This window comes from Rhincodon typus, chromosome 31, assembly GCF_021869965.1.
Source record: "Rhincodon typus isolate 14 chromosome 31, sRhiTyp1.1, whole genome shotgun sequence".
Taxonomy (NCBI): Eukaryota; Metazoa; Chordata; class Chondrichthyes; order Orectolobiformes; family Rhincodontidae; genus Rhincodon; species Rhincodon typus.
In genome coordinates, this window is record NC_063362.1 from 4,433,558 (window position 1) to 4,452,681 (window position 19,124).

Sequence of the window (19,124 nt, forward strand, 5' to 3'; positions counted from 1 at the left end):
GCAGGAGTGTTTCCTGGTCAGCCAGAACTGTGTAGTATTTGCAGACACAACCGTCTCTCCATGTGTAATCTCTTGCCACAGGCTGTATTCCTGGTGAGAGTCCTCCTTGCTACGAGGGACTGATGATTTGTTAAAACGTTGGGCGCTTTTGCCAATATTTACAATTGGTAAAACAAGTAGCTGTGGTTTCAAAGACATTTCTTCTGAAATTAGGAAAATAACAATTTTGATCAAAGTTATCATTATACTGCCTTGCAGTACAGTGACCAGCTTGGGAACATTCATTTTCAAAACTGCTGCAACCAATCGTTACAGTGTAGATCTAGATTCCAAAGGTGGTTACCCTCAATAATAAACCATCCATTTCTTAGACTGCCATATGGCTTATATGTAAAGAAGAAAACACAAGCCAACCTTGTGTACCAAGGCATGGTCAGCATGGCTATTTAGAGAGAAAAGTTCTCAACTTGTGCAGCATAATTGCTTTAAAAAGCACAAAATAAAATGCTTACATCATTACAGCAATTTTCAAATATTTCCCCTACTCACATTTCAGTCAAGATGATTAAATCGCTCTCATGCTAAGGTTACTCTCAACAAAGGGCTATGTAAGTCATTAAAGTAGCTGGAAAAATTCAAGAGATCCTTTTTTGGCTCAACACTAAGGATAAACAAAGAAATGGTCATTGCAAGCGCAAGTTGCTTTGTTTTTTTGGCTCGTCAACCCAACTTCGAAAGCTAATCGACAATAACAATTTCACAAATCCAACTGTTCCAGATGCTACGTCTATTCAAACTGTCTGAGTTGACACATTTAATTTTGCGAACATATGTATTCATTCCAGCAATTTCCTACTGCGCTATCAAGGCAGCTCCAGTTACACAATGACTCTTATAGAGTTCTCAAAATTAAAGGTCAGACCTGGGGGAAAAAAAAAAAATTAATTGGGAAAGAAAGTATCCTTGCAGATGAGAATCACACATCGAACCTTAGATATGCATCATGATTCAGTTTCTTCAAGTTATGTCCATGCACATCATACTAGAGAGGCACAATTCAGGTTGTGGAATCTCATCAAAATGTTGGGGGTTAAAAGCTTTTCACTAAAAGATAACAAACTATTGACAGTAAACAGGCAGCTTCACAAGAACAAGAAGTTACAAAGCTTCAACTTTTAATTTTGAAAGGTTGCATATCAGAAAACTTAACTTTCCTTACAGAATTAAAAGTGGAAGAAATTTAACATGGAATTATTATAATATTAGCCTTCACCTGTCTGTGTTATGGTCCCACTTAGCTCAGTAACACCAGATTCAATCCTCTGTAGATGCTTTTTATCTTCTTTGCTGGCCACTAGAAGAGGCAGAATATATCTCTGGAAGAACAAAAATATTGAAAAAGATGAACAAAGGAAATGTTTAGTGCATTCACTTCCTTCAGCATCGACACACTTTGGCTGCATGTACAGAATGCACTGCAGTAGCTCATTGAGGCTCTTTTGACAGCACCTTCCAAAACCATGGTCTACATCAGTTAAAACTGGACAAATGAAGCAGTTTCATGGAAACACCATCACCTGTAAGATTCCTGCCAAAACACAATCCTGATATAGATCCAGCCAGAGTGCTGCTAGTGTGTTCCAGAATTTTGGCTTAGTGACAATGAAGGAATCAAATATAGTTCCAAGTTAGGATTACTAGGCCAAATTCAAGCATTCTAATAGCATACTGGCTGAATCTAAATCTCATGGGCAGCAAAGGTTAATGAAGGCAATTCACCACCACCTTCTCAAGGGAAATTAATGATGAAAATAAATACTGGCCTTGCCAGGGACTTTCACATCCTATGAACAAGTTAAAAACAAAAAGGTCTAAAAATCTCATTTAGCTAAGTTAGTAAATTCTCTCACTCATGTACCTACTGACCTCTCATTTCCTTCCAATCGTGGCACAACGTGTAGTCCAAGACAACAAGGTGTAGAGCTGGATGAACACAGCAGGCCAAGCAGTATCAGAGGAGCAGGAAAGCTGACGTTTCACGTCTGGATTCGGGTCTTCATTTCTGAAGAAGGATCCAGACCCGAAACGTCAGCTTTCCTGCTCGGCCTGCTGTGTTCATCCATCTGTACACCTTGTTATCTCAGATTCTCCAGCATCAGCAGTTCCTACTAACAATGAGTAGTCCAACAGGTTTTGAGAAAGGTTTCTATTACAGTGCTGTGCTGCCTGTAACAAGATTCCATGGCTGAAGCCAGAATGTCATACCTTCTCTTCTTGCTCCACATCAAAATAGCCCTTCATCAGAACTACTATTTACTTGCTTCCATTCAAGTCTTGGCTAAAGCAGAGGAAGTTGCAGGGCCGCAGAAAGAGATGGGGCAGTGGAATTTGAATTGCAGGCACGTTGGGTGTCCTGAAATGCTGCACACCAGTTACAACCTGCGATAAGAATGAGTACTTTCAAAGCTTTCCATACCGCACATGACTTCAACTACCTGAAAAATACACATTTCTACAATAAAAACAGCAAATGCTAGAGAAACTCAGCAGGGCCCCCAGCATCTGTGGACAGTGAAACAGAATTAATGTTTTAAATCTCATATGACTCTTCTTCATTTTCCCAGCACTCCCAGTATTTAGGTTTTAGATTTTAGATTACATCTGCTTAAAATCTACTGGTGACAACATCTGGAGTACTGTCTATAGTTTTGTTCCCTGCATTTAAGTGCTTTAGAAATAGCTGACGGATGATTCAATGAAGTAATTCTTTGGATGAAGGAGCTGTCTTAAGAGGTAGGTTTAGACAGGCAGGGCCTTTATCCTTTGCTATTCAGAAGAATGAGAGGCGATCTTATTAACATAGAAAATAGGAGCAGGAGTAGACCATTCAGCCCTTTGAGCCTGCTCCACCATTCATCATGATCGTGGCTCAATAGCCTATTCCTGCTTTCTCTCCATATCCTTTGATCCCTTTTGTCCTGAATGCTGCATCCAACTCCTTCTCAAAATCAGACAATGTTTGGCCTCAACTGCTTTCCACTGTAGCAAATTCCACATGCTAACCACTCCCTGCGTGAAGAAATTTCACCTGTTCAACCCTAAATGGTTTACCCCATTTCCTTAGATGTGACTCTTGCTTCTGGAAACCCATGCCATCGGGAACATTCTTCCTGCACCTACCCTATCGAGTCCTATTAGAAATATATAGGTTCCTATGAGATCACTCCTCATTCTTCTGAACTCTCGCGAATATAAAGCTCATCGAATCAATTTCTCCTTATATGTCAGACCCACCATCAGTCTGGTAAATCTTTGCTGCATTCCCTCTATCGCAAGAACACCCTTCCTCAGATAAGTAAATCAAAACTGCACATAATATTTCAGATGTTGTCTCACCAAGGTCCGATATAAATGCAGCAAGACATCCTTGCTCCCATACTCGAATCGTCTCACTACGAAGGCCAACATATCATTTGCCTTCTTTACTGCTTGTTTCACCAGCATGCTTGGCTTCAGTGACTGCTGTACAAGGGCACATACAAGATCCTGAGGGAACTTCAGACAGCAATCATAAAAAGATGTTTCTCCTTGTGGGGGAAAAGAGCTTAAAAATAAAGCATCTCCAATTTAAGCTGGAGATGATAAGAAAAATTTTCTCTCAGAAAGACAGAGTGCCTGTGCAAATCATTTCTCTAGGCAGCAGTGGAGGCTTGATCGTTGAACACTTTTAAGGCCAGGTTAGATGGATTCTTCGCCAACAAGGGATTCAAAAGATATTGAGGATAAGTAGCAAAGTGGAGCTGAGGCCACGATCAGATGATTTTATTAAAGGGTGGAGTGGACCAGACAGGTCAAATGGCTTACTTTTCCTAATTTATAAATATCTATTATAAAGTCGAATGCACAGTTTTGTTACATTTCCAATGACACATTGGGAAGCACTTCTTTTCAGAATCAGAAGTTTTAATCCCAACTCCAGAAACTCCATTACATGATCGAGGCCAACACTTCAGGGTATTAGCAAGGCAGTGCTGCACCGTTGGTTGTACCATCTTTAGGATGAGATACTGAACCCTCCCTGCACTCTTAAGTGAGGTGAAAAGATCTGAGGACCATTTCACAAACAACAGGGGAGCTCTCCTGGGGTCTTCATGACAATATTTATCCCTGGACCAACATCACCAAAACAGATTAACTGCTCATTTTAAAAGAATCTAGAATTTATTTATTCATTGCTGGACATGGAAATTACTGCCTTTCTCAACATTACAAGTGAAATTACATTATAAAAATTAATTGGCGTGGAGCAAGTTGACATTATAGAATCCATACAGTGTGGAAGCAGGCCATTTGGCCAATCGAGTCCACACTGACCCCTCAAAGAGCATCCCACCCAAACCCACCTCCTTACCCTATCCCTGTAATCCTGCATTTCCCATGGCCAATCCACCTAACCTGCGCATCTTTGGAGTATGGGAGGAAACCACGCAGACACGGGGGGAACGTACAAACTCCACACAGACAGTCACCCGAGGGTGGAACTGAACCTGGAGCCCTGGCGCGGTGAAGCAGCAGTGCTAACCACTGAGCCACTGTGCCATTCTGAAACTGTGAAATTCAAGATATTTTTCTTGTTCCTGCGCAAATTTCTTATATTCAAATCCTTGCAGTATAAATTGACAAATACTCAAATACTGCAGCTAACTTAGCTGAGCTCAACAACGTTTCTTCCCAGAAATTAGGTGGTAACTAAAGTCATTAACACTGAATCAGATGAAGTAACTGATCTTTGGGCATGTTTTGATTTTAAGCAGGGATGGGTGTACTAATCAAATTTCTTGAACTATTTTGCGAAAAGAAATTTCCTACAATTTCCCACCCTCCTTTCCATTTAATTGACTACAGTAAAAAGAATGCTTGAATAATAACATTAAAAAAGGATACTTCACAATAAATTAACAATAAAGTCATCTTGTGTGTTTTATTGCTCTCATTATGTTATGGATCAGACCAAACCCTGTCAAAACACAGCAAGGAGATAGACTAGATCTTAACTTTTATCTTATTTCAAGGCAAATGTAAGGTGCTGCATTGTAAATGTGATTCGCTTGGTCAAATTACTAGGCTTTAAGCAAAATATACTTTATTCTTACACCACAGTTAAAATACAACAAAAGAATTGGCATAACTTCAGCTCTATTGAAATACTTAACAAAATAAGGCATTATTTAACTACTACTCATCAACTGTTCCAATGTAGCAGCATCCCCATAAACAACCTTGGCAAAGCCAAATTCAGCAAAACAGATTTCCATCACTTGCTATCTTCTCTAGTACAGGAGAAGGAACACCGACAGAATGAATCGAACAGAAGAGAGAGACCTCGAGTGTTTTGCAGAGGCAGAGAGATTACTGTATCTAGCCGGTTCTATTCCAAAACCCCAACTTCAACAACTGGAAGCAAAATTAAAACTGAGTCTGTTTGAGCCTGACTCCGCCCACTCATGTTTCTTTTGTCTACTTTAAAAAAAAGACCCAAAGCTATTTACTCTGCTTTCCATGGAGCAGACACCTCAGCACCAGGTCTGCACTGCTCCCCTTCAAGAGAACCAGGACAGACAAATCCTTCCTAAAGGCCCATATTGTCACATTTAATTTAACTTGAAGATCTTGACTTCTTTTAAAAAGCCAGCTCATTCTTCATATTTTCCTGCAAAGTGAGGGTGATCTCACAATGTACATATATTGTATGCAATTATTTGAAGTTATGGGACAATTGTCAGACTAAACTAGTACAATTTTATTCTAAAAATATAACAGCCTGTGCACTCACGAGAGCAAGGAGACAGCAAGTAACCTTAGGCTAATGGATCACCCAGTTAGGACAGAGATGGAGGAGGAATTTCTTCCCTCCCAGGGTAGTGAACATGTGGAATTTTTGTTAAATCGCAGACAGCAATAGAGGCTGGGCCATTGTCTCCTCCTTGAAAATGCCAGACTTTTAGATACTTTTAAACAATCTGTTCAGGAGATGTTATTACACACCTCTGGAGCAGGTGGGACTTGAACCCAGGCCTCATGTCTCAGAGGTAAGGACGCTACCACCACCTCCAAACCTTTCTTAAGTAGATTTTTAATCAGTAAAGGAATCAAAGAATATGGAGAAAAGGCAGGAATGTGGAGTTGAGGAATATCAGATTATGCAATGATCTCAATAAATAGCAGAGCAGACTCGATGGGCTGAAAGGCTTCCTTCGGCGCCTACCTCTTGCAGGAAGGAGATAGAGGATTTTTAAAAAAAAAAGAGATGGCAAGAGGATTTCAAACATGAGAGTGTGCCGTTTGCACACCTGTCCTCTCTAATATTTACTCCTGCCTTACTAAAACAAATTATCTGGTCACTACACTCCCAAAATTACTTTAATCTTTGATACCAAAACAAGCTATAAATGGAAAATGAAATTACATATTTGCATGTAGCAACACTTCAGTTAATGCGTTCCTGAAAATGATTTAGATGCATAATGAAGCAGCTAAGAAACAAACCTTTCCTGTTCTGCTAATGCCAAGGTCTCTGGCCCACACCTGTGCTGTCAAACCTTAAAATCCCACCGCAGTTTCCCCAAATTCAAGGACACCCTTCCCTCAATCCCTTCAAAACCAAGAACTCCACTCCGAAGCTGCAGCTAAATATCTCAAATGTGGCTCAAGCACCAACTCACTGTAGCTTTAAATTACAAAAATGAAAATTATACAATATAAATAAAAGGGTTTATAATAGTATTCACGAAGACCACATATTTACAGTTTTTATGGAAGAACAAATAAAGTCAATGAACTGGATTCTCAAAGTGCAGGGAATGTCAGAATAACCAATGAAAATGAAATGTGACGCATTCAATCACTGTGAACAAGTGGCTGTGATAAAATATTTGCCTTACATGATGCAACACCCTATTATTATAAACCAGAATCATGTCTCAACTGGCAAAAATACAGGACACTACCAGTCCCTATTTAGAAGGTCTTATATCTGGTGCACATCTGTCACACTTCATATTAAGTAAGAAGTGCTAAATGCAAGTTCATCTCAATCTGCAAATCCTTGGGATAAATGTATAGCAAGTTTCCTGAACATTGCCCTTTAGCACACAGGCCAAATTAAACATAGTTCCAATATCCAAATATCCAGACACCATACATGGTCCAGGCCACTTACACATTAGACCATGTCAGAAGTCACATGACACCAGGTTATAGTCCAACAGGTTTATTTGAAATCACAAGCTTTCGAAGTGCTGTTCCTTGCTCAGGTGAACCTGATGAAGGGGCTACACTCTGAAAACTTGCGATTTCAAATAAACCCTTTGGACTATACCCTGGCGTCGTATGACTTCTGATTTTGTCCACCCCACTCCAACATTGGCACCTCCACACATCAGATCATGGGAGATCAGCCTTTTCACAAAATCAGAACTAGCAGAGGTCAAATATCTAATTGAATTACTGTGTGTCCTTATCAATTCTTCAAATGTCTGAAAAATGGTATTTTAAGAAATTAATCAGAAATATCAATAAACAGGAAGTCTTACAGTTTGTCTACAGCAAATCAACATACTCATTAGTATCAATGAGAAGAGGCAATTGGTAACTGAAGGTTCACATTCACACCATCAGTAAATTTCCATTTCTCTCACATTTCCATAGCTAAGTGACTAATGCTTGTTATCCATTGCAGCTTTTGTTGAGAAAATTAAAACCTTTTTAAAAAATTCTTCAAAGTTAATTCCCTCAAATACCTTGCAAGTCAAACAGACACAACTTAATGTTGACTGCATCATGGGCAGTCCGTTAGCCTTGTAATTTGTATGTCTTTATCTCCTTTCACTTCACTTTTCACCATTTTAGGATTTTGTATCAACTAATCTCAATTCAATCAGATCACTATCAGCTGATTTGATAAGTCTTCTTTCCTGTCTTCAACACTGGTGTTGCTCTGTGCTTTTGCCTTATGACTGGTTTCTTCTTTTTATTAATAATTCCTTTCAAGGAATTTGACAATTTCACAATAAGTTTTGTTTATCAAATGTTTGATGAATAAAGGGTCTCAGCACAACACTCAATTTTTACATTAGCCTTTTCTATCCTGGTCTTGGGTTTCAATCCAGCACAACTGGTGGTAGGTTGTATCTGTTCTACGTAAAATATTATAAAGGTCTATACTGGGTGAAGGTCTGAAAACATTGCCAATTATAATTCAGCTTAAATTGCCAGTCTCTGAAAAAGATGGATTAAAAACATATTCTTGTAATAGGGAATCCATTCTGGTTGGGACAATGCACACTGATGGGGTAATGTTGAGGGTGCATTAACATGGTATGCTTTGGGCAAAAAAAAAGTCCAATCCCTAACTAATCACAGTGATTAATCAGTAGAAGAAACCCAATAATCTGCCTGCTTGATCCATTTCCTGATTCAATCACAGTTTCTGTTACAGTGAGTGTGATGTGTTGCATATCTGAGTATATTCTGAATTACACATATAGAAGATTTTTCATTGCAAAATGAAGAGGTAATGTATGAAACCATTGCTTACGTGATTACTCAAGATATAAGGAACTTTAAAGACAGAAACGATTATTGGACCCTTTTTTTGCTTAAATCAATCACATCTATCCCTTTTTGATTTTAATTGCCAGTCTCTTCTCTGTTCAGAAGTGTATTGAATTATGCTGCTGGTCTCAATTTTCTGCCCTCACAATCTTCTCCAGGGAGAACAAGGATCTTTGACACTCATCCAACTCCCATTCCATGCCTGAGCAGTTATCTGCAGAAATCTATTATCATAAGAGGCAACAAACCAGTTCAATATGAGAAGGCAGGCTGGAATATGTATACCTTATTAGCATTTTTCTGACTCTTGCTGAGAGATTAGGGAGGGCAGTAAGGGTACATCCATTGCCTGGATAGAGACTGGATGCACTGAATGATGAGGACAAGGATGAAGATTTTGAGGAAGCCAAACAGCAGTTTGCAGAATTTGATACCTGATTGAACACAACAGCAATGGAGAAGCACACTAAAAAGCACAGCTGAAGGGCAGGTGGCTCATATAACTAGAACTTATTCAAGTAAGCCATTTTAGTTTTGCAACAATATTCTAACAGTTTAAGAACATTAACAGCATTTCACCAATTCCCACCCATCTCTCAGCTTTTTTTTTAGAAAAAGAAATGGCTTATACATTTTAGGTCTTTTACATGATTCAAGTAGGAAAAAACAGGTCAGCTCCAAATTACCAAGGGAATGTTGTCTTTTTGGAAACTCAAAAGGTTGAACAAAGTTAGTGCCACTGGCTGTGTGAAAGGTCATTAGGATCAAAAACGTATGGGATGTGGAGATGTTAACACTGAGCAACAAGGGAGGCGATTGGTTGAGGTTGTCACTATCCAGACATTTCTAAACTGGAGGTTTCATGATGGCACTGGGTGCATTAGAAACATAATTCTGATCTCATTCGAGTGTAACTCCACACATGAAAAAGTGTAAAGTTGCAGCTCATGTAGCTTCTATTTTTACTTGGTTTGAAATCTAGCCCACCAGATCATCTCCCGAGTGGAAGCATCTGCAACAAACTATTAAGGGTGAATTTTAATATAATTAATCACTTTCTATACTTTATAGGGAAACATTCAGAATAAATTTTCTTGTTGTTATACAGTGTAAACCTGATTATGGTACAAACTGATATAAACCATTTTGAATTTGGGTTAAATAACTCATCACGTAACTTAATCAACACGACTATTGCAATGAAGCAGCTAGTCAGAGCCAAGAACATACTAAAACATTTTTTATTGTTTAGTGAAATTATTATGGCAGATACTCAGAACCATTAGTTTTTGTGACAACATCTTCACTGTTTTTCCTCTCGGGTTTAAAGTAGACAATACATAGACATGAGTAGCTGCAGATATTTCCCAGCCAGGAACTGGTGGACATTTCATGGTATTAGAGGCTCCGAAACAACAACAAAAACAACTCCCTTTCGAAGAATGCTCTCACGTAATAAAACGTTCAAGGCATATGATAGGAGCATTATGAAACAAAATTTGATGCTAATTCACATATGGAGATATCAAGATAGATAACCAAAAGCTTGGTGAAAGAAGCAGATTTTAAGGAGCACTTTAAAGGACGGGAGAGGACTTTTGGTCCTTGGCAACTGGAGTTATGCCTACCAGGGGTAGAACTTTTTTTTAAATTCATCCAGGGGATGCAGGCATCACTGGGACTGGACAAGCATTTATTGTCTATCCCTAACTGCCCTGGAGAAGGTAGTAGTGAGATGTCTTTTTGAACCACTGCCATTCATGATATGTAGCTACACCCACAATATCGTTAGGGAAGGAGTTCCAAGATTTTAATCCAGATACATTGGAAGAATGGCATTATAATGCCATGTTACGATGGTGGGTAGCTCAGAAGGCAACTTGTGGTGCTTCCATGTCTCTGCTGCCCTTGTTTTTCCAGATTGTAATGGCTGAGGGCTTGGATGGTGCTGTTTAAGGAGTCTTGGTCAGTAGCTGCAGTATATCTTGCAGCTGTTACACACTGTTGCTACTAAGCATCGGTGATGGAGAGAATGAATGTATGTGAATGTAGTGCCAAACAAGAGGGCTGCTTTATTCTGGATGGCATTAAGCTTATTGAATGTTGTTGGAGCTGCACTTACCTGGGCAAGTGCGAGGTATTCCATCACATTCCTCACTTGTGTCTTGTAGATGGTGGGCAGACTTTGGGAAATCAGGTGAGTTATTCACTGCAGATTCCTAGGCTCTGACCTGCTCTAGCAGCCACAGTATTTATAGTCAGTTCAGTTTCTGGACAATGGTAACCCCATTCAGTAATGGTAATGCCACTAAACATTAAGGGGCAATGGCTAATTGTCTCTTGTTGGACGTGAGTGTTGCCTGGCACTTGTCACTTTTGTGGCACAATTGTTACTTGTCACTTGTCAGTCCAAGTCTGGATATCGTCCAGATCTTGCTACATTTGGACATGGATAGCTTCAGTATCTGAGTTGCTGCAAATGGTGCAATCAGCAGAAATCCCAACTTCTGACCTTATGATAGAGGGACATTGATGAAGCAGCTGAAGATGGTGAGGTGTAAGACATAACCCCGAGGACCTCCTGCAGAGATGTCCTGGGGCTGAAATGACTGACTTCCAATTATAATCATCTTCCTTTGTGCCAATCATTGGAGCCTCCCCCAAATGTTACAGACTGTAGTTTTGCTAGGGTTTCTTGGTGCAACACTTGGTCAAATGTGGCCATTATGTCAAAGGCAGTCACTCTTACCTCACCTCTGGAATTCAGCTGTTTGTCCATGCTTGAATTATTACCGTAATGAGGTCAGGAGCCGCGTAGCTCTGGCAGAACCCAAACTCAGTGGGCAGGATATTGCCGAGCAGGTGCTGTTTTATAGCACTGCTGATGATACCTTCTGTCACATTACTCATGATCGAGTGTAGACTGAACGGACGATAATTAGATTTACCTTTTTTGTGGATGGGCATACCTATACGATTTTCCACATTGTCAGGTAGCTGTACTGGAACAGCTTGGTAAGGGACGCAGCAAGTTCTGGAGCGTACGTCTTCAATATTATTGTCAGAATGTTGTCAGGGTCTTTGGAATACTCAGTGCCTCCAGCCATTTCTTGAAATCGCCTGGTGTGAATCAAACTGGCTGAAGACTGGCATCTGTCATGCTGGAGAACTCTGGAGGAGGCTGACGTAGATCAGCGCCTTGACACTTCTGGCTGAAGATTGTTACAAGTACTTCAGCAGAATCTTCTGCACCAATGTGCTGGGCTCCATCGTCATTGGGGATGGGATTATTTGTGAAGCTGCCTTCTCCAGTGAGTTGTTAAATTGATCACTATCATTCACAACTGGACGTGGCAGGACTGCAGAGCTTCGATTGGATCCATTGGTTCTGAGATTGCTTAGCTCTGTCCATCACTTGATGATTATGCTGTTGGACATGCTTGACCTATATTGAAGCTTCAACAGGTTGACATCTCATTTTTAGCTAAGTCTGCTGCTACACCTGGCAGTGGTTAAAATTGGGGAAGCCAGAAGCTAACAGACCAGAAATGGACAACAGAAGCAAAACTGCATCTAGGAACTGTGTACCTTTCTGCTACATTACAAACATTAACTACCATATCCTGGTATCGTATCAGTTTTGGGTTCTCTTTAGAACTCTCAAATGTTGCAGATTAAAGCCTGTGCTTTACCAAGTAAAAGCAAAGAATAAAACCAAGAATTGCAAACACTGATGGTCAGAAACAAAAACAAATTACTGGAGAAACTCGGCAAGTCTGGCAGAGAGAAACCAGAGTTAACATTTCAAGTCTGGTGATCCTTATTCAGACAAACAAAAAAGAAACATAATGCTGGAAACATTCAGAAGATTGGGTAGTAGTACTTCTGATGAATAGTTATCTCAAACTGAAACATAAACTGGTTTCGCTTAATTGATGATGCCTGATCTGCTCGAGTATTTACAGCAATCTTTGGTTTTATTTCAGATTTCTGGAACCTACAATATTCTGTCTTGTACCAGTGTATGGTGCCAGCTATATTTAACCTGCCTGCATTTATCTGAGGACCATGGTAACATTTAAGATTTTATCACTTGGGGGAAAGTATACACCAGGCATTCATCAAACTGTGGCGCAAGACGTAACATTAAATTTGTTGGAGACGACTTTTTGGTGTGAGGAGTTCCGTGAAATAGAAGATAAACAGTAAAGTCAGACATATTGCCAGAAACATAACAAAACTTCGAGAAGGGTGCAGTGTAGAAACATGGATCCTCAGAATTTTTCCATTCCCCTGGCAGCCCCATTGATTGGCCTGATACAGGTTGGGAGGACTAACCTCAGCCACTTGTATGACTCTAAGCGCATTTAAACGCATTCAGCAACTGATTAGTTGTAGTCAGGGCTGCTCATCCCTTTGATGTAGCTGGCTACTCAGTAACATCACCAAGACTGCTGGATGCTGTTGGGACTACCCCTGCAAAAGCACATGGATTTTTTTTGGGGGGGTGGGGGATGTTCAGGTGCCAGAGCCAGTCAAGCAAGGGGTGTAAGTGTGCATCTGTGTGTGTGCTGTTAGTCAAGGCGGGCAAACCTCTATCAGTCACCATCACTGTCGTAGGCGGTGGGGTGTCGGTGCCCTCCATTGATGAAACAATGAGGCTCCCCAGATGTCATCGCTTCCCTAAACTTACTGGAAGACAGCCAAGGTTGTCTCCTGTGCTGCAGAACGCTTACTGATCTCTGGTAAAATGCCAGCAATGGCAGGAAGAAGACCTTAATTTAACAAAGTTGATGTTCTTAATGCCTCAATATGAACTACAAAGTTAAAACTTTCCACCAATATCCACCATATATCTGTTAACTAAAACAGGTCATCTTTACATTATTCAATATTTCTCAATGATGCACACAGCAGACATGTCCAAAAAGTACCTCGACTGGTGTCTGGGAGGGAGGGCTTAACTTTGCCTCTCCTGCTGTTGGTGAAACATGATGGCAGTAAGAACACAATGAGTAATCCTCTTGTCATTCCTTCTCCCACTGCGAACCCAACAGAGAATTGATCAATTCTAGCCCAGTGTATCATTTAAGCTGCATATATTGTGGATAAGATTGAACAGTGTAAAAATTACTTAGTTCCAGTAACAGGAAAACAGTAGACGCTGGTAGACAATTCTTTAATTTTCCACTTCATATTTCGTCAATAAGAATAGCAACGTTATTAAGTAGTTCTTAACACCTTCCGAGCCCACGTATTTATTGATAAGTGATGTCTCTTGCTGCTTTGTAGTTTATTTTTGTTCCATGTTTAACTGGTTAAAAATAAATCAGCATAGCACTGCTTTGGAGTGAAAGGAACATGTGGTGCAAACAGTAATGACAAAGCAACATTGTCACACAACAGGTGGACAGAACATTAAAGATTACAATCTAAGGGAAACAAAAAGTTATGGGAATTGGTGTCTGGAGCATTGATAAAACAGGCAGACAATCCTATAACTTGCACCAGAGGCAACTTCCACCTTGCAGCTGTACTCATTTCACAGAAGTAGAGTGACCGGGAAATGCAGTCTCGCAACAGATAGAGCACAAAGCAGCGCAAGGACGTTTACTGGTAGCTAAAGAGAATGAAGAGATTACGATCAAAATGCATGCAAATATCTTTAGAATTTTACTGTAAACTTTAATTGCAAACCATTAACTTGTACAGAAAGTTATAATCCTGAAATTCTGCAATCACTTAATCATAGAGCAGCCACCAGTCAAGATACACCACATTTTAAGATCCTAGGAGGAGAACCAGTTGCTTCCTTTGATGTTCTCACAAATGATTCTTCTTGTGTTACTCAGCAAAAGCTCAACTACCCAGATCTCAAGAGCAGTCGAACTTATTGGATTCATAGTGAATGAAAAGGTTTCCATATCCAAACAACCTGCTATCCAGTTGTTAATCTGGCTTCACAGCAAACCAGTTACATTGTGATATCTTCAGGCTCACAGGTTATGACCACAGGTAATGCTTAATATTCATACTGAAGACTGAGAGAAACAGCCTTGAAGCCAAAAAGCAATGACCTATAGTTGTGCTGTCAACCCAATACAAAATACATCAGCAACCACAATCTGAAAAATGTCTACACACCACTCTAACATACCAATAAATACAAAGAACTGCCTATTGGAACAGTGACAATACAGGCTTGTAATTACACCCCAATGTTTTCCCTACACACATCTCAAAAAAAAACCACTGGAAAAACATGGGTGGAGCTAAGAAATAATAATGGAAAGAAGGCACTAGTAACAGTCATTTAAAGAAGGTCTACATTTACAGTCTATCCATACTGTAGGAGAGAGAATAAATCAGGAGATAATGAGGGCATATAAAAAAAGGCAGCACATTAATCATGAGTGACTTTAATCCACATAGATTAGGAGAATCAAATTGGCTGAGATAGCCATGCGGAAGAACTCAGATTATTTGGGACAATTTCCTCAATCAACACTGTGGATCTAACCAGGGAGCAGGCTAATTTGGATGTGATAATGTGAAAGGAAGCAGGTTTAATAAATTATCTCAGAATAAAACAAAATGTCTAGGGAAAAGTGGGCATAACATGGTGGAATTTAACATTCAGTTTGAGATAGATAAACATGGGCCAGAAAAAAAAAACAGCACTAAACTCAAATGAAGGCATAGGACTCACAAAACATCACAACGGATTTCTGACTGGATTCAAATTGAAATGGCTTTTCAAATTGGTGGAGTTGTTGATAGTGAGGAAGGTTGTCAAAGGATGCAGCAGGATATTGTTCAGTTGAAAAGTTAGGCAGAGAAATGACAGATGGAGCTTAATCCAGACAAATGTTAGGTGATGCATTTTGGGACGGCAAATGCAAGAGGAAAGTATAGGGTTACCATTGATACACAGAGGGATCTTGGAGTGCAAGTCCATAGTTCACTGTTAGTGGCAACAAAAATGGGTAAGGTGGTAAAGAAGTCGCACGGCCCATTTGCCTTCATCAGTCGGGGTATCGAGTACAAAAGTTGACAAGTCATGCTGTATCTGGGTAAAACTTTAGTTGGGCCACATTTGGAGTATTGTGTACAATTCTGTTCACCACACCATAGGAAGGATGTGGAAGCTTTGTAGAGGGTGCAAAAGAAGTTGTACAGGATGTTGCCCAGATTGGAGTGTCAGCTATAAGGAGAGGTTTGGGCAAACTTGGATTCTTTTCACTAGAGCTTCGGAGATTGAACGGCGACCTGATAGAAGTATATAAAATGAGAGACACGGACAGGGGCCAATCGTCGGAGTTTTTTCCCCCAGGGTGGAAATGTCAAATACTAGGGGGAATAGGTTGAAGGTGACAGGGGAAAGTTTAAAGGTGTGCGAGGAAGGTTTTTTTATGCAGAGGATGGTAGGTGCCTGGAGCGCGCTGTCAGGGGAGGTGATAGAAGCAGATACGATAGCAACATTTAGACAGACCGATGTTCAGGCAGGGAATAGACGGATACATAACATGAGCTGGCAGCTGGGATTAGTTTAGAATGGCATCATGGCCAGCGCAGACACGGTGGCCCGAAGGGCCTGTTCCTGTGTTGTACTGTTCTATGAATGAGGGCAGAATTGGCTGGAGTGAACTAGGAAAGGAGCTTTGCCAAAATGACAATGGTAGACATTTAAAAAAAAAAGTTCACCACTCAGAACAAAGATATATCCCAGAGAGGAAGAAGGGTTCTATGAAAGGGATAAACCAAACATGGTTAAGAAGTTAAGAACAGCACCAAGTTGAAAAAAAATTCAATAGAGCAAAAATTAGTTGTAAGCCAGAGAATGGGGGTAGTTTTAAAATTCAAATGATCAAAAATGGGGAGAAAACACATTTTGAGCGCGAAGTAGCAAGTAACATAAAAATAGACGGTAAGAACTTTTTTGAAATGAATAAAAAGGAAGAGAGAAGCCATAGTAAACATGGGCCCCTTGGAGAATGAGGCTGGGGAAATAATAAAGGATAACAAGAAAATGGCAGAAAGACTAAAACAAACCTTGCATCCACCTTCATGGAAGAAAACATTAACAGTATTCCAAATATACCAAATAATCAAGGGCAAAAGGGATGGCTGTGGAAGACAATAACAATCACTAGAGAAAAAGTACTATGAAAACTAATAGGGCTAAAAGGCTGATGGGTTGCATCCTAGGACATGAAAGGAAGTAATCACAGAGAGAGAGTGGGTGCGCTGATAGTAACCTTTAAAGAATCTTTAGATTCTGGAAACATTGCAGAAGATTGGAAAACTGCCAATGTAACACCATATACAAAAAGGGAGACCAAAAAAGGTAACTGTCAGCCAGTTAACTGAATATCTGTCATTGGGAAAAGCTTACGAATTTACTCTAAAAGATGCAATAACAGAGTATTTAGAAAAACACAATATAATCAAGCAGAGTTATCATAGCCTCATGAAGGAGAAATAATGCCTGACAAATTTAATAGAATTGTTTGAAAAGGTAACGAGCAGAATAGATAAAGGGGAATCAGTAGATGTAACTTATTTGAATTTTTAAAAGGGTGTTTGATAAGTTACTGCTCATAGGCTACTGAATGGTGTTGGGGTAGATAATTTGCATGGATCAAGGATTTGTGAACTAATAGAAGCTAGAAGGTTGGGATAAGAGATGGTAACTAGTGGAGTGCCACAGGGATCAGTGCAGGAGCCACAACTGTTAACAATATATGTTGATGACTTGGGTGAGGGAAGTGAATGTAACATGCCCAGTTTGAGGATGACACAAAAATAGGTGGCAGAAATTGTGATCAGAATGACACAAAGTGCCTACAGATGGATATGATGTGGAAGTGCCGGTATTGGATGGGGTGGACAAAGTCAGAAATCACATGACACCAGGTTACAGTCAAACTGGTTTATTTCAAAGCTTGTGTTGGACTATAACCTGGAGTCATGTGATTTCTGACTTTGTCCAGAGAGGGGTTAAATGAGCAGGCAAAAACATGTGCGATGGAATAGAATATGAGAAAATATGATGTTACGCACTTTGCAGGATGAATAGAAGAGTTGAATATTATTTGAATGGAGAAAGCCTGCAGGAAGCTGTAAACTAAGGAACTTGATTTGTAGTTCCTTGTGCATGAATCACAAAAAGCTCACATTCAAGTTCAGCAGGTAATAGGGACAGCAAATGGAACTTTGGCCGTTATTTTGAGGGAAATGGAGTTTGAAAATAGGGAAGTCTTTTAAAAATTATACAAGGCACTAGTTAGACCACACCTGGAGTGCTATGAATAGTTTTGTTCCCTTTATCTAGGAAAGATATACTAGCATGGAAGCAGTCCAGAGAAGGTTCATCAGGTTTATCGAAGTATGGAGAAATTTCCTTATGAGGAGAGGTTGGTCAGGCCAGGCGTATACTTGTTGGAATTTACAAGAGTGAGAAGTGACCTTACTGACATATATGAGATTCTTAGGGGACTTGACAGGGTAGATGCTGAGAGGTTGTTTCCAATTATTGGCGAGTTTAGGACAAGATAGCATAACCTCAGAGTAAAGTGTTACCCATTTAAAGCAGAGACGAGGAGGAGTGTCTTACACTGATACACTACCCTCCGAGATAATTTTTTACTACAAAGGGTTGTTAGAGGCAGTGTTGGTTAGCATATTCAAGCCTAAAGTATACAGATTTTTGACTAGTAAGAGAATCAAGGGTTATGGGGAAAAGGCATGAAATAAAGCCGAGGATTATTAGATCAGCAATGATCTCATTGAATAGCAGAGCAGACTCCCTGGGCCAACCAGCTCCTACATCTTATTGTCTAATATTCCCCATTAAATGCAGTAAACAACATATTATCTTTGTTGGTTTCAATTAAAAATTCTGACTATCCACAATGGGAGTGATCAAAATTTAATGTTTAACTGCTCTGTTTATTGCACTTTGACATGAAGGTACTTTAAATGGATTCAAACATTTTCAGTAATGGAACCATAGAATCTAATAACTTAGGATCACTTTCTTCATAATAATCATCCATTTAATGATTAAAATTCTGTTATGGTTATTATGAAACTTTTTGTGGTTAAGCAGGGATGATTTAATCATTGGTCATTTTACAAAATTCTCCAACTGTTCCACTTCAAGTGAAACATATTAAGCTAGCATTAGTGAAAAGGACCAGCAAGTGTGAAATGACTACTCTTATAAACTCGAATTTGGGTTTGTTCTGTCCTAGTGTTAGCAAAGCAAGCATGACAGTGTTCAGTTCAAGCTCGAACAGTACAATGAGGAAAATGTGACAATGAAAGTGGGTGTGTGGTTTCCAATGTGCTAATTTATAAATAAAGTGACATCTAAAGGAACAGCTTCAAAACCAATAGTAAAATCCAATTAGCTGCAACTTAATCAAGTGTGCACTTGATCCATTTAATGGTGACTCCAAACATGTGCAAAAGCTAATACCATCATAATTCTACTTGTAGAAAAGCAA

The 19,124-nt window shown here is 39.7% G+C and overlaps 1 protein-coding gene across 2 annotated transcripts in view; it reads right to left on the reverse strand.

Moving 5' to 3' along the window:
• The window catches only part of pex14 (peroxisomal biogenesis factor 14), a 194,380-nt gene that overhangs the window by 48,445 nt on the left and 126,811 nt on the right, over positions 1-19,124 (reverse strand). For both annotated transcript variants that reach the window (XM_048615023.1, XM_048615022.1), the window contains one exon: positions 1,274-1,376. In XM_048615023.1, coding sequence (XP_048470980.1) covers positions 1,274-1,376 — 103 coding nt within the window. The remainder of the gene's footprint in view (positions 1-1,273; positions 1,377-19,124) is intronic.